General features: G+C 38.9%; 2 protein-coding genes across 2 annotated transcripts; both read right to left on the reverse strand.

Annotated features, from left to right (window-relative positions):
• Positions 1 to 2,362: 2,362 nt before the first annotated feature.
• On the reverse strand, positions 2,363 to 3,523 carry LOC115582819 (odorant receptor 131-2-like). The gene is made up of 2 exons (XM_030419030.1): positions 3,374 to 3,523; positions 2,363 to 3,157 (listed from the first exon to the last, which is right to left on the reverse strand). Exons 1-2 carry the CDS (start codon positions 3,521 to 3,523, stop codon positions 2,363 to 2,365), a joined length of 945 nt encoding a protein of 314 aa, XP_030274890.1.
• Positions 3,524 to 7,585: 4,062 nt separating this feature from the next.
• Positions 7,586 to 9,382, reverse strand: LOC115582820 (odorant receptor 131-2-like). The gene is made up of 3 exons (XM_030419031.1): positions 9,227 to 9,382; positions 7,734 to 8,544; positions 7,586 to 7,611 (listed from the first exon to the last, which is right to left on the reverse strand). Exons 1-3 carry the CDS (start codon positions 9,380 to 9,382, stop codon positions 7,586 to 7,588), a joined length of 993 nt encoding a protein of 330 aa, XP_030274891.1.
• Positions 9,383 to 14,897: the final 5,515 nt, after the last annotated feature.

Raw genomic sequence — 14,897 nt, forward strand, 5'->3', positions numbered from 1 at the left:
AGGTGGGTGTTTGTGGGAATTTTTGACCATTCTTCCAGATTCGCATTTGTGAGGTCACACACTGATGTTGGACGGGATGCCCTGGCTCTCCGTCTCCGCTCCAATCAGGTTGAGGTCAGGACTCTGTGCAGGCCAGTCAAGTTCATCCACACCAAACTTTCTCAGCCATATCTTAATGGACCTTGCTTTGTGCACTGGTGCACAGTCATGTTGGAACACGAAGGGTCCACCCCCAAGCTGTTCCCACAAAGTTGGGAGCATGGAACTGTCCAACATCTCTTGGTATGCTGAAGCATTCAGAGTTCCTTTCACTGGAACTAAGGGGCCAAGCCCAGCTCCTGAAAAACAACCCCACACCATAATCTCCCCTCCACCAAACTTTACACTTGGCACAATGCAGTCAGACAAGTACCGTTCTCCTGGCAACTGCCAAACCTAGAATCGTCCATCAGATTGCCAGATGGAGAAGCGCGATTCGTTACTCCAGAGAACGCATCTCCACTGCTCTAGTGCAGTAGCAGTGTGCTTTACACCACTGCATCCGACACTTTGCATTGCATTTGCTGATGTATGGCTTGGATGCAGCTGCACGGCCATGGAAACCCATTTTATGAAGCCCTCTACACACTGTTCTTGAGTAGGGCTGGGCGATTAATTAAATTTCAATTTAGATTTTGGCTTCCCTCGATCATGAAAACAAGATAATCGTAATAAAACGATCATTCTGCCGCACGCTGAGTCTTGTGTGGTAAATGCAGCGAACCCTTCCATCTCCACCTGTGCACTCCGCTCCATCCCGCCCCCGCCTGAAAGTTGTCGCTTTCAGCCACGCCGGTACGTATTGCCAGTGCGTGTTTTGAAAATACGTGTAGAAGAAGACGGTAGAAGATGGCAGAAATGCAGCCTTTTGTCGGGAAGAAAGGTAAAGCGAATTCTGTGGTGTGAAAACACTTCGGTTTCGAGGAGTCTGACTCAGTACAAAGGAAGATATTGTGCAAGATATGTCTCACGACCGTGTCTGCATCTCAAGGGAACACGACCAATTTATTTAACTATTAAAAAGTCCACACACAGTGTTATACATGACCAAGTAGTGAAGGAACAAAAAAACTCAAAAATGAAAACCTGCCACCGCCACACAGTGACGTCACATAGGGGCGGCTGTAGCTCAGTGGGTAGAGCTGGTTGACTGGTGATCAGAAGATTACTGGTTCGAATCCTGGCTCCCCAGGGCGGGACTGAGCTACATGTCGAAGTATCCTTGAGCAAGATACTGAACCCCAAAGTTGCTCCTGATGTGCAGTTGGCACCTTGTGTGAAGGCAGCCACTGCCATCAGTAAGGGTCCTGCGATGAGCTGGCGACTCATTCAGGGTGAACCCTGGCCTACGCCCATAGAATGAAACTGGATTTGGCCCCAGTAAGCCCCGCAACCCCTTAGGGGGGAAAAGCGGCAACATCCCGCAACCCTCACGGATAAGCGGAAAAGAAAACGGAACGGAACGGATGCCGTCACTTACATGATCGCCAAAGACATGTGACCTATCAACACCGTTAGCGACCCGGGGTTCAATAAACTGATTAACACATTGGACAAGCGGTGTGTGTTACCATCACGTCACCATATCAGCAGAATTGCGCTGCCTGCCCTTTATGACGAAGGTCGCGGACAAGTTGCAAGAGAAGTGTCAACAGCATTATATTTTGCCACCACAACGGATCTATGGTCGAGCCGCACCGGGATGGTGTTTATTTTTTATTTTGACATATTATTTAAATCATTTTATTGATATATATGTCTCTTATTTATTTGCATTTTTCTTGTTTTTCAGTTTAAACTTATCGTGTAAAAGTTCAATAAGTGCTTGTTCTCAAATCAATGACTAATCGTCTTTAATAATCGTGATTACAATATCCATCAAAATAATCGTGATTATAATTTCTGCCATAATCGAGCAGCCCTATTCTTGAGCTAATCTGAAGGCCACATGAAGTTTGGAGGTTTGTAGCAATTGACTCTAAAGAAAGTTGGTAACCTCTGCGCACTATGCGCCTCAGCATCCACTGACCCCGCTTACCTTTTCTTTCTTAAAGGAGACAGCTGACTTTTACACTGTCACACTGTTCCCAACAAGCAATTAATCATTAAAATAGTTAGAGTAAAAATCTTTCTGACTTTCCTAAAAACGTATTCCCCGCTGAGACATCACAGTTTCCAGACAAAGAGGAAGTGTCTTAAAACACACATTTCTGGAGATATTATATTATCAGGGAAAGCACAACACCAAACAATAAACACAGGAACCAACAACTTAGTTACAGAGAAGCTTTGTGATTTCTTAAAAACATTTTTAAGAGCTATTTTAAGTACGCATCATCACGGTTGTCTTAGGATGGACATTCATGGTACATAGGAGGTGCATTTTGAAGTACTTCCTGAAAGTTTTGTCTCGTAGCCCGTAGACAATAGGATTTACAAAGCGAGGGAGGATTTGGTTTATGATAAACAAAACAAAGTATATGGCACTTAAACTTCCGGGGAAGAAGTAACTGAGAACCTGTTGTAGCATAGGTTGCACATAAATCGTCATACACAACAGCACCTGAAAGCCATGAAGGAGAAGAGTGTTTCTGGCCTTTTTAGCATCTGTGTCAGCAGCTTTGGCTACAAACAAAATTCTGAAGTAAGTGTAAAACAGAGTCAACCAAACCACTACCAGAAACAACATGTGGGATGCATCCCTCTTCTTTAAACTGGACTTGCTCCGAAACAGTGTTTCCCTATAGCACATCACTTTTGAATTTATGAACTCCAGAGGTTCAGTTGCAAAAAGGATGAAGACATCCAGCAAGACAGAAAATGAACTGCACGTCCACATTATGCCAATTACAATGTACGTTCTTTTGACTGAACATAAGTTGTTGTAGCGAAGGGGAATGCAGACAGCAATGTAGCACTCAGCTGCTATAAAAGCTATGTTCAGAGGGGTGTTTTGTGTGGTCATAATGGCCGGGACCATCAAGAGACAACAGTGGTAGACATAGATGGTTCTGAAGTTGTAGGTGACGATGAAGAGGGAAATGGTGGTTGTCAGCTGATTCATATCATTGAACACGAGGTGGATGAAAAGGATATAGCGTGGGTTCGACTTGAAGATCTGAATTGTACAAATCAAGAGTTAGAGTGTAGTATAACACAAATCCATAACTTCTTTAAAGCTAAAAGTCCATTAATTGATTAGTGATGTATTATCAGATATTTGAGGATATGTTGATCAGGACATAACAAAGCAAACTAAGGTTCCACCCAACAATACATCTGCTAACATGAGCTCTATACAAGGCAGAATTACTGAAGTGGAGGAATAATCAACCTGGTGTTTGCTGAAGGTGTGAATGAGGCTTGCATTGATGTAGTTGATGAAGATCCCGAGAGCCAAAACGATCACATTCTTGATCACAGCTTCAGTGAAGGAGTCTCGATACTGTAAAACCACTGTCACATTGGCAGATGAGACGTTCATCTCTTGAAAGCTGAAGAGAAAAGTATGACCAAGATTTTTCAGTTCAAAGTAAATATTTGCAGTGATTATAGATTATAACAAATTACCTCATGAGACAACACTGATTCTCAGAACTTTCTGAAGATCAGAAACATTTAAACTGAATGAAGTTAGAGCAAATAACTTATGATTTTGTTGTTCTTGTTGACAGCAAGTAAACATTATAATAGGTAATTTTCACAAACTTGTAAGTCTTTAGGTCACACTACTCTTTTTTATTCTTTTTGTAGCTGTGAATACCTACCTACATACCTTACAGTAAATAAAAACAAAAGATCTCTGCTTCTGCATCTGAGAATGAGAATGATGCTAAAATGAAGTGATTTGCATTGAATACAAAATCATATTATACACTGTAATTCACATGAGTGAGTAATAGTATCAGCACTAATTGGTGGATAAGTGTCTTAAACAATCATGATGAACTGATTCAATAACATATATTTACATCTACAACAAAGACAGGGACGCAAAGACGAAGATAGGAGGGTGATACATTTATAATAGCCTTCACTTCTAGTTATTAAAGGCTCAGAAAACTTGTTCTTAGCTCATTATGTAATTGTGCTTCATAATGAAATATCAAAAGCTTATACAATAGACATATATCTGGCATTGGCTTTAAAGTTATGGGCTGTGTTACAGCTTATAACAAATGTAAATAGACTTTTCTTTTAAAATTAATGTCCAGATTAGTTAAAGGAACCACACACTGTTAGAACTGATGTTATGAAGTCAACATGTTTCAAGGTAATCCAGCATGAGGCCTCTCAGAAACAACAACATAAGAACAAAGTCACTAAGATCAGTTCAGTGAGACGATCAGAGTGCTACTTGAAAAATACAAATACATATAGGATCTTTCAATTGATATAAATTCATTCAAAGTCATACAATCAAGATATGACTATGAAGTAAAAGCAAAAGATTACCAATTTTTATGAAGTCTGAAAACTTTCCAAACCACCAAAAAGTCTCAATGTGAAAGATTCATGTCTTTCAGACTGTCCATGTTTCAATTAGAAACAAATATTCTTGTACTGAACAGATTTAAAATTGTCCTTCAAAAAACTGAAACAGCCCAGGCTTTCTAAATATAAGAAAGTGTAACAAACAAGGACTCTGGGAGCGAGAAAATCATCAGGTAAAAAAGATTCCCATTGAACCTCCAGAATAGTTATAAAATATCGGTGCATTATCATGGCTGAATAATTTAAGTGTTAGTCATTAAAAAAGCCAAATATGTTTCAACACTCGTTCTTCATTAGGCTCCCAAAAAACAAATGTAACAATGTTACTTTTGGAAATGAAAATAAATAAAGTCAGCAGATAAAACAGACTCACATTGAACTTCTATCATACTAATAAAATATCTGTCCATTCAGAACACAGTTTAAAGGATCACATAGTTTCCTGCAGGTGTAATTTACCTTAGTTAATGTGTTTGGACCAGGACACCAACAATATGTCGAAAGACAATCTCAGAGTTTATATGTGATGCTGTGACGGATAATCCCTGGTGTGTGAATGCACGGTAACCTTGCACGTGTAGAGTGTCTGTGTGTTCATACATGTAATCATCTTTAACTTTTATTTTTTTTGTTGTTTTGTGTGAACACAAATGTGAATTTTTAAAAAGAAGCAAATCTGCATTTGCACTGTGATGAATGTGGAAAACTAGACTTCAATGGACAGGCCTCATGTACAAAGATAGCATTGACAAGTTTAAAAGTCCATACATGTGTGTCATTTTGGGATTGAGCTGTAATTGTCAAAATAAAAGATGAAATTGAACAAGTTCATACAGAAATACCAATGGTATATTAAAAAGATATATATTATTTCAACACATAACCAGAACACTTACAACAAAAGGAATTTCATATCTCTGTACTGAACCTCATTGATATTTTGCCCAGAGCCGCATAACCGTATCGTATAAAAAAAGGTTATAATGGTGCCAAACAACAACACACAGTCTGAGTTATCTTGTTGCCTTGAACTGATCAGAAATACAGTTTTAAAAGAGTGAACAAATTTCAAAAGAAAATTAGAAAGTTGTAGCAGTTCAGTAATATGAAGTAGACAGTGTCTAGTTTGGAAAGTTTTAGCCTGAGATACTTGACTTATTTCAACACATACCAACAATTTAACAGACGGGAAGTCTCTCCCAGCAAACATGCCTTCACTCACAGTGCCAACATTTTTATCATCTTTGTTAACTCAACACCATTTAACCACAAAGGACATGAATTAACCCACTGTCGCAACCATCTTACACATCATCTTAATCACAAATACACTCACAAACCATAATTACACCAACACCAACAGATTACACACAAGTCATTGTGCCACAGTCCACAAGGGCGTTACAAGCATACCACAAATAAGCCTGTGTGTGTAGAACATTATCTAAAACAAAATCCATTTTTATTACTTATAAGAATGAGCAACAATAGTTAAGACTATGAGCAAGCATTCAGTGCCGTCTGTTATCAGCAATTTGTGATTCACTGCACGTTTCGTTTGGTAGCAAAAAAGTACTGATGTTTGATTCCCAGCCCTTTTCCCTATCATCATAACTTCTATAATTATAAACTTTTATAAGTGTAAATTCATGCTTTTTCTGGCATGAGAAATAAAATAGTAGATGTAGAAGTTGTTTATTTTCCACCGACAATATTAAGTGGCCTTAGCAATTCTGACTGAAGCTAAGGAGAAATTCAGTCGATGTAGGAGAGAGTGACAAAATTTGCATATGGATGAGGTTGGGATGGATGGATGGGTCAAACACAGAACATTCACCCAGGAGACCTCTGTTGGTGTCTGATGTGAAACCGAAAGTCAACCCTGACCCTAGGTTAAAATTTGTACTTGTTGTATGAGACATGGGATCTGGTGGATGGGCTCAGTAATAATCAAAGGTTTATGGATAACAATTTGTTGCCGAAAAACGTACAGAATTCTTATACAGAATTTCCAAATCCTAGGAGACGTCTCCGAGTGCAGTCAACTCTGTCCCTACTACACAGCAAGTTAGCCCAGCTAACTTTAGCACCACAGCAGCGGGTTCCTCAGCCAGGATGCATGGTAGTAGCTCAGTTTTGGACCGGAGCTATAACTTAAACTTGTTGTTTGGTAATACAATACATTTTGGAGTGTTTCTTTCAGCTAATAACAACAACTGATTTCAAAGCGGAAAACTGGTTAATTGATCACAAAAGGCATCCAGTGTTGGATTTATCAATATTGATTTATTTTACAAAATCCCCAAAAAGACACTGCAGTTCAAGGCTTGATTATTAAGATACTGAAAGGGATACAATTGCAGCTGAGGCATCACTTGGAGCAATAACAGATTCCAGACAAAGAGGAAGTGTCTTAACACACACATTTCTGGAGATATTATATTATCAAGGAGAGCCCAACACCAAACAAGAAACCCAAAACCCAAAACACCCTGCTCCACTACAAGTGTATTTATATCAGGTTACAAACAGCTCACTTCATCATCAACTAAATTATCCGCAAGATGAGACTTTTCCCAATCTATAAATATCAGATGAGAAAGTCAAGTGGTTTCCTGAGACTGAGTAGTGCATGAGTGAGTTTACCAACTAAAAGTGAAAATTAAGTTTTGTTGCGACATGACCAATGTTGTTATCGCGCATAAAGTGAAGATCATTGTGGTATATGTTAGGACACATAAGACATTTGAAACAGCCATTTGAGATGTTTTGATCTTTTTAAGCAAGCCCCAGTTTGGCTCACCAACAATAATATTTCATTATACTGTAACACAGCTGCTTTAATAGGTTGGGATGTCTATACCAAGTTATACTAAATAATTTCATATGTACTCACGTGTAGGGGTAGCCCAATTATCAGCCCTGGTTGTTTGACATTTTGACACAAAGACTTTGATGGTTACTATGAAAGAAATATCGTTTTTCAGTCTCCTTGATTTTAAATAATCAGTATTGGTATTTGCCCTGAAATACCATATCGGTCGACTCCTACTCATGTCACATTGCCTTGTGAGGATGCTGTTAATTGACCAGAACAACAACTGTTGACAACTTGGTCACCGAGAAGCTTTGTGATCTCTCAAAAGTGTTTCATCATTTTTTTTTTATTACTTTCATTGAGTTATTTTGATGCATCAAACATTTTTGAGAGCTATTTTGAGTAAGCATCGTCATGGTTGTCTTAAGATGGATGTTCATGGTGCATATGAGATACATTTTGAAGTACTTCCTGAAAGTTTTGTCTCGTATCCCGTAGACAATAGGACTTAGAAAGCGAGGGATGATTTGGTTTATAATGAACAAAACAAAGTATATGGCACTTAGACTTCCTGGGAATAAGTATCTGAGAACATGAAGTAGCATAGGTTGCACATAAACCATCATACACAACAGCACCTGAAAGCCATGAAGGAGAAGAGTGTTTCTGGCCTTTTTAGCGTCTGTGTCAGCAGCTTTGGCTACAAACAAAATTCTGAAATAAGTGTAAAACAGAGTCAACCAAACCACTACCAGAAATAACATGTGGGATGCATCCCTCTTCTTTAAACTATACTTGCTCCGAAACACTGCATCCCTATAACACATCACTTTTGAATTTATGAACTCCAGAGGTTCAGTTGCAAAAAGGATGAAGACATCCGGCAAGACAGAAAATGAACTGCACGTCCACATTATGCCAATTACAATGTATGTTCTTTTGACTGAACATAAGTTGTTGTAGCGGAGGGGAATGCAGACAGCAATGTAGCACTCAGCTGCCATAAAAGCTATGTTCAGAGGGGTGTTTTGTGTGGTCATAATGGCCGGGACCATCAAGAGACAACAGTGGTAGACATAGATGGTTTGGAAGGCGTAGGTGATGATGAAGAGGGAAATGCTGGTTGTCAGCTGAATCATGTCGTTGAACACCAGGTGGATGAAAAGGATATAGCGTGGGTTCGACTTGAAGATCTGTATTGTACAAGTCACAAACTGCTTTAAAGCTGACACGGCTTTCAGTTTAAAACATTAAAAAAGAACTTGAACATGAACAAGATCATGCAAATAAATGATAGTTTGCTACACGTCATTTGACTGTTAATGCACACGCATATCAATATATTTTGAATAGTGTATAGCCTCCCACATGTATCTGATGTAGTCCATCAACTTAATACACTACAGCATTAGAACGGACTTGAACATCTGTCAATCTATATGCTTTACCATATAGTCCACCTGCCTTAGAATACCTAGCTGCACAGCTAACTAGCAGATGGAAGCTACAGTTAGCAGCTATAAGGTGATATGCTGCCCCTTATTTGAGTATAAATTCAACTTGAATTCTTACACATTGCACCTTTAACATTTAACCATGGTCATGTCATATTTCTTTGGTTACTTCATCACACAAAGTGTATGCACACTGGAAGAGAAGGTCAAACTGTAAAAAAGACATCTTCTTTCATTGACATGAATTCCAACTCATTTAATAATACTTCTCAAACCCACCTGTTTGTAGGAAAAAGAATAGAAGCAACCAGAAGAAAAGAGCAGAGCGCTGCACAGCTTCATACACATTATACACATTGTACTACCCTATTTACCTTTTGTAACTAACTCTAAAAACTGGCCGATTCAATAAAATACATACATGATGTTTGCTGAATGTGTGGATCATGTTGGCATTGATGTAGTTGATGGTGATGCCCAGGACAAAAACTGTTAAATTCCTGCGAAGAGCTGTTAGAAACCTGTCCAGGTTACTCACAGCTCCTGTCACATTGCTGTCCACATGTGTGAAATTCATGTTTGCAGTCGATGAACTTGTGTAAAAAGCAAAGGACACAGAATAATGAAATTAATGTCATCTAAAAATCAACACCTTTGAAGTTTTGCAGAAGTAGTCAAGTGAAGCAGATAGTTCAATACTGACCTGAGATAATGTATTGTGATCAGAACATCAGTCCACATCAACGTGACTGTGCTGTCGCATGAGTTTATAGAGAGACATAACATTAGTATGTTAGTGCTTCTGATCTGAAACACACCTTTTTGGTAGAGCTAGGCCAATAAATCAACCAGGTTAATAGCTCTGCCATTACTTTATTTCTATTAAAATGAAAGTCAGCCTATCAGAACACTGACAATGCCTTTATTTCTGTTGAATGTCCCACTCAATTCAACATGAGAGATTTGAATGAGTAATTATACACATTGTTATTGTTAAAATTTTCAAAGGTAAATGTTTTAGATTCTTACAGGAAAGGAATAGAAAAAGCAAATCATTTGACTTCTGACTTTAAACTCAGAATTCAGACTTTTTTCTCAGAATAAATAAGGATATAATTTTAAGAAAAAAGTTCACAGTGCACTTCATCCACTGAATTGAAAATATGACAGGCCACCTACAGTAACTCATATGTTGTGTATATATATGTGTATGTTTTGCTGAGTGCCACATGAATGTGAGAGCAGTGCAATATTTTGTCATAGGCTTCATTTCACAACTTCACACATTTCACACAAAACTTAATGTGTCCAGCAAAAACAATAATTGATATTTCCAACACCTGATACGAACAGCTTATCCTGTGTTTTCGTTACCTTTACGCTATTCAATTTACTCATTCAAGTAGCAGATAATGTAACATTCTTAGCCAGACACAGGACTCCACAAATCACTAACACTACGAGGTCCCAGGCATCCGGTAGCCATGGAGACACCCGGGACAACGTAGCTGGTCAGCTATGTAGTCGACGACATCAGGCTCACTTAGATTGCGCCGCCAATATAGCTGAAGCCTTGCTAACCATCTTTTTAGATTAAGCACACTCATGTGTATATTATCTGGAATAGCAAGGCATAATGCTATTTCAGCCTGTGTCAGGCCTTGATTGAAAAGATATGTGACGCGGTGATCGATATGCTCGTGCTCCTCCGACATTGCTACACTGAATGATGATTCCTGCAATGATTTAATATACTACGCTATCGTTTTGTTCTTTTCAAGATCTCGCGTTAATTATATCGTTATCTCGGGAAAACAAAGTTTAGTTATCTTGAGAAAATTATCCTGTCATCTCGGGAAAATGGAGGAAATGAAATGTATGAATGCATGGCCCTTTAGGGCTTCCGTAGGAGCCTCATAAGGGAAACGATACAAAAATCAAAAGCCGGAAAAGTCATGTGAGATGTCGCGTGGATCGTTGTTGCCGGAAGACAGCAGCACTCCATCTTAACTCTTGTTCATGTTACATTTCATTCTGCGATAAATACTTCTCGGCTGCCATGACAGCGGCGAGCGGAATAAGCAACTGCTAACATGAGTTGTTCAAAAACTTTCTTTTTAGTAAACTTTGTGTACAAGTTTATAACGTTGTGTCGAGCCTTCTTGGAGTTTCAAAAACACAAATTTTGATGCTTTCGCTGAAGTGCCCGTAGCACTCCCATTGTAAATGAGTTTGACCCGAAAATGAAAATACGGTAAACCTTAAAAGTGCGTCTTTCGTCGTAATTATGCTTTTACACAATGGTTTGACTCGGGTACATTCACAAAAAAAGCCTAGGTTGCAGTTTGGTGAGAGTTTTGCTTTAAGTTACGGTTTTTGGTGAGTGCTCAACCAGCCGATGTCACTAACAAGACTGTTGGCTGTGTAGTCTTTATAATGACGTATTGTCACAGGCGGATTTTTCATTAGTTTGAGACTTTATTGAATTAAAATTATCTTTTAAATTAACAAACATTTCTCGTCATTCACTGCCATACAATGTGTTTCTGAAATAAGATCCAGTGAGGGTTCTGACAGCCTGACAGTCAATTCTGACAGTCAAACCATAAGGAGTGTGACTTCAGATCCCTATTGTACTGAAGCAAACTCCTCCTCCAGCTTTTACCATCAAATTCTGCCTAAAAACCTTGACTGAGCTGGCTAACTTCCGGTTAAGTGCCTGGCTAACTTTAATGGGGATAGAATAATTTCATCGTATGGCTCTTCTGACTGACATTATATGGGGTTGTGACGCTCAACAAAATGTATCCAACATTTTACAGAAGTTTCACAATGTTAGCGTATGGGAAAAAATCGTTTTAGGCCGCAATTACATCGTGACAATGTAATTACATGGTTTGGCCACCATGAAAACTGGCTTCCAAGCCTGGTGCTGTTCCTGATGGATTGGTCCCACCCTGAACACAGGGTGCCAGTATTCAGTTGCAGTCATAGTGCCCCTCAATGGCAACAGAATAAATTAGATTTTTTTTTAAGGTCCTAAATGCTCCTAGCTGGATCACCATGTGATTTCCTTTGAACAACGTTGGAACGGCTATATGTGGTGAAAATGTTGGGATGTTATCGGACAGGGATGCAGTTGCAAAGCATTATTCGCCAGGAAACAGGAACTTGTTATAACATCTGTGTAAATGTTCCAATCTTTCCCAAATTTCAGGTTTCATCATAGTCTCCCCCTTAACGCTTCTACATGCCAATTAGCAGGTATAGTCATTGTGCTGCTTACTGGCAACAGGATATAAGTCTTTTGCAAAATATTCTTTGACCTGATGTTATGTATGCTTGAAACTTGATCTCTTGATAAGTGACTCTTCTCTATCCCCATAAAGTGGACACAGGAAGTCACATTGCTGTGCAGTGTGTGTGCAATGTCAAAAACATATGACAATGGAGCAAATAACTCTATTAGCTGTAAGCACCCTCAGCCAAACACACCAAAAGATTCTGCTGCTTCATCATTAAAGGTCACACACACTGGGTTTACTTGTGTGTGTGGCCTAAAACAGTAATTGATAACAGGCTGTCCTTTGAGCGTCAGGTCGATGCCGTGTGCAAAAAAGCCAACCAGCGCATGTACTTTCTTCAGAAGCTCAGGAACATAAACATTGACTCCAAGTTCATGGAAATGTTTTACTCTGGTTTTATTGAATCTGTCCTGACATTTGCTTTTATTTGCTGGTTTGGGTCAATTAACCTGAAAAACCGCAACAGACTTCAGGGCATAGTTAGAGTGTGCAGTAAAATTGTTGGTACTCCACTCACAGACATTACCCTTTTGTACAAAACCAGGGCCCTGAACAAAGCGAGACTTGTCCTGTCTGACCCTAGCCATCCTTTAGCACCTGAATTTTAACTGCTTCCATCTAGACGCAGATTTAATGTGCCCAGATGCAGGACTGACAGACTTAAAAAAATCCTGGGTTCCAGTGGTTATTGGCCTTCTTAACAATTGATAGCACTGTGGTCACTTTAACTCCTTGTTTGTATCCAGTCTTTTATCCAGTATGGCACTGTTGCACTTTGTTTGTTTTTTGGATTGTTGTTAATTGTTGTCCCGTGTCGTTGTCCAATGTCGTGTGTATTCCATCGTCACTCTTCTTATTGTGTATTTTTACTGTTGTCTTTGCTGCTGGCTGCACCGCAAATTGCCCCCCGGGGACAACAAAGATTTCTTGACTTGACTTGACTTGATGTAGCATCCAGCATGCAGGGCACACAGCATCAAAGGGATTTATTAGATATGTCTTCTGAGAGGTTTTTCTCATCGTTGTCATTAAAGGAATCTGCAATTAGAAGGAGCTGGAGTAAATTTAGCTGTGACATTAAAGACTTTAAATTACCTTTTTGGTCACTGAAAAACAAGTTGCAGCATACTCAGTAGAAAAGCACACTGACATTAATAAGGTGTTTCAAAACACAACCAAGCCCTCTGTGGACAAATCAACTGGTAATCCACAAGGAGAACAGCTCTGTTCTACACGTATGTCTGAGCTGTTTGTTCTTTACTGTGAAAGCAATTAACAGAAACTTTACGTCAGAGAATTTCAAAGTTTGCTTGTGGTGATCCAAACTTTAGCATGAAGTTGTTGCATAATTTGTTATTATTAAAGCCACAAGGAAAGTTTTATGTTTATGAACATTTGTAGCCACAGATTCAACAACTCTTACTATTGAATTAATGTGTATGTCCTGTGAACTCCTCTGTTATTTTAAGCACATACCATTAGTCGATTATCAATTAATCAGTAAATGGAAAGTAATGTTGTCATGTACATATTTCTTTTCAAGCATAAGTATCTAAATATTCTCTCCTTACAATTTTTCAAACATGAATATTTTCAGGTTTTCTTTTACTTCCATGATTGTAAACGGAAAAATCTTTTGGTTTTGGTTGGACGGATGCACTTGAAGGAGTTGGGGGAGGAGAAGATGGTCGTTGCCACTTCCTGCCACCTGTATATGTAGGTGATTGATATTGTTATATTGAATTTTGGGAGCATGTCACCCTCAATCCATTTTAACGCCCGACCCTGACTCAATACTGATGCAGTTAATGTGAGCTGGAGAACCGAGTTTGTGTTACCCTCTGACTGACTGATTACAGACAGTCAAGAGGCTTAGCTGCTAAAAATACATTTTTGTTTGCTATCTGGAAGGTAATAATTATTCTCCAGTTGTGGTCAGTACAATATGTAAATAATGAACCTCAGCATTTAACAGGATGTATAGCCCCAACACAGACAAAAAGTCCATCACGTAATCAGATATCACTTCTTTTCACACTGTATTTATATATTTATTTTTACACTATAATTTCACTTGAAGATTTGAAAGCACCATGTCAACTGACGCGACTAAACCCAGTTTAAACCCAGACATCACTACTAAATCTTGTCTCAACCTGGTCTGGACCAGCCTGTTGGGTCTTGACAGGTTGGGGTCAGGTATCCATGCTCTGCTGCTAATACAGAATACTGATCCAATAATGTACCAGTACTGTTTTTTTCCCCTAAATTTAACATCTGTAGCCTTTGAATTAATTGGAATCATGTTATGTGAGATGACATAAAACCAGAGATAGATGTGGCACCATAAACTGAGTCTGGGCTGCCATGACTGTGTGTATAACTAAATACTTAATTTTTATAATGACATCGACACAGAAACTGTATTTCTCATGGATCAGTCTTGTCCTGGCTGACACCTGACCTGCTTAATAAGGTCAGCATCCGCACAACCATTGATCTAATGTATCTGATTAGTGATTTTCTCCATAAATCACAGTTGAATCCAGCTTACTTTAAAACTTGCATTTTTTTCAGTAAAAAAAAGTTTTATTTGGTCATGTTTGTTCAAAAGGAGGAAAGAAACTTCTGGAACAAACATGTGTTGCATCACAGTCCACTGAGAAAATGTGCTTAAGGTCAAAGTCAGTAATGATGCTCTTTGTTGGGAAGCAGTCAGTGATCCCTGTGGAGCTGCTCTTTAAACACAGCAAACAACAGTCCACCAGGAATTAGCTTTGTTCCTTT

This window comes from Sparus aurata, chromosome 6 (genome assembly GCF_900880675.1).
Source record: "Sparus aurata chromosome 6, fSpaAur1.1, whole genome shotgun sequence".
In the NCBI taxonomy this organism is placed as follows: domain Eukaryota; kingdom Metazoa; phylum Chordata; class Actinopteri; order Spariformes; family Sparidae; genus Sparus; species Sparus aurata.

Coding starts and splice junctions, on each gene's coding strand:
- LOC115582820 (XM_030419031.1), bottom strand. CDS start 9,382: ATGAATTTCACACATGTGGACAGCAATGTGACAGGAGCTGTGAGTAAC. Junction 8,545..9,226: donor ACACATTCAGCAAACATCAT/GTATGTATTTTA, acceptor TGTACAATACAG/ATCTTCAAGTCGAACCCACG. Junction 7,612..7,733: donor TCAAAATAGCTCTCAAAAAT/GTTTGATGCATC, acceptor GTCAATTAACAG/CATCCTCACAAGGCAATGTG.
- LOC115582819 (XM_030419030.1), bottom strand. CDS start 3,523: ATGAACGTCTCATCTGCCAATGTGACAGTGGTTTTACAGTATCGAGAC. Junction 3,158..3,373: donor ACACCTTCAGCAAACACCAG/GTTGATTATTCC, acceptor TGTACAATTCAG/ATCTTCAAGTCGAACCCACG.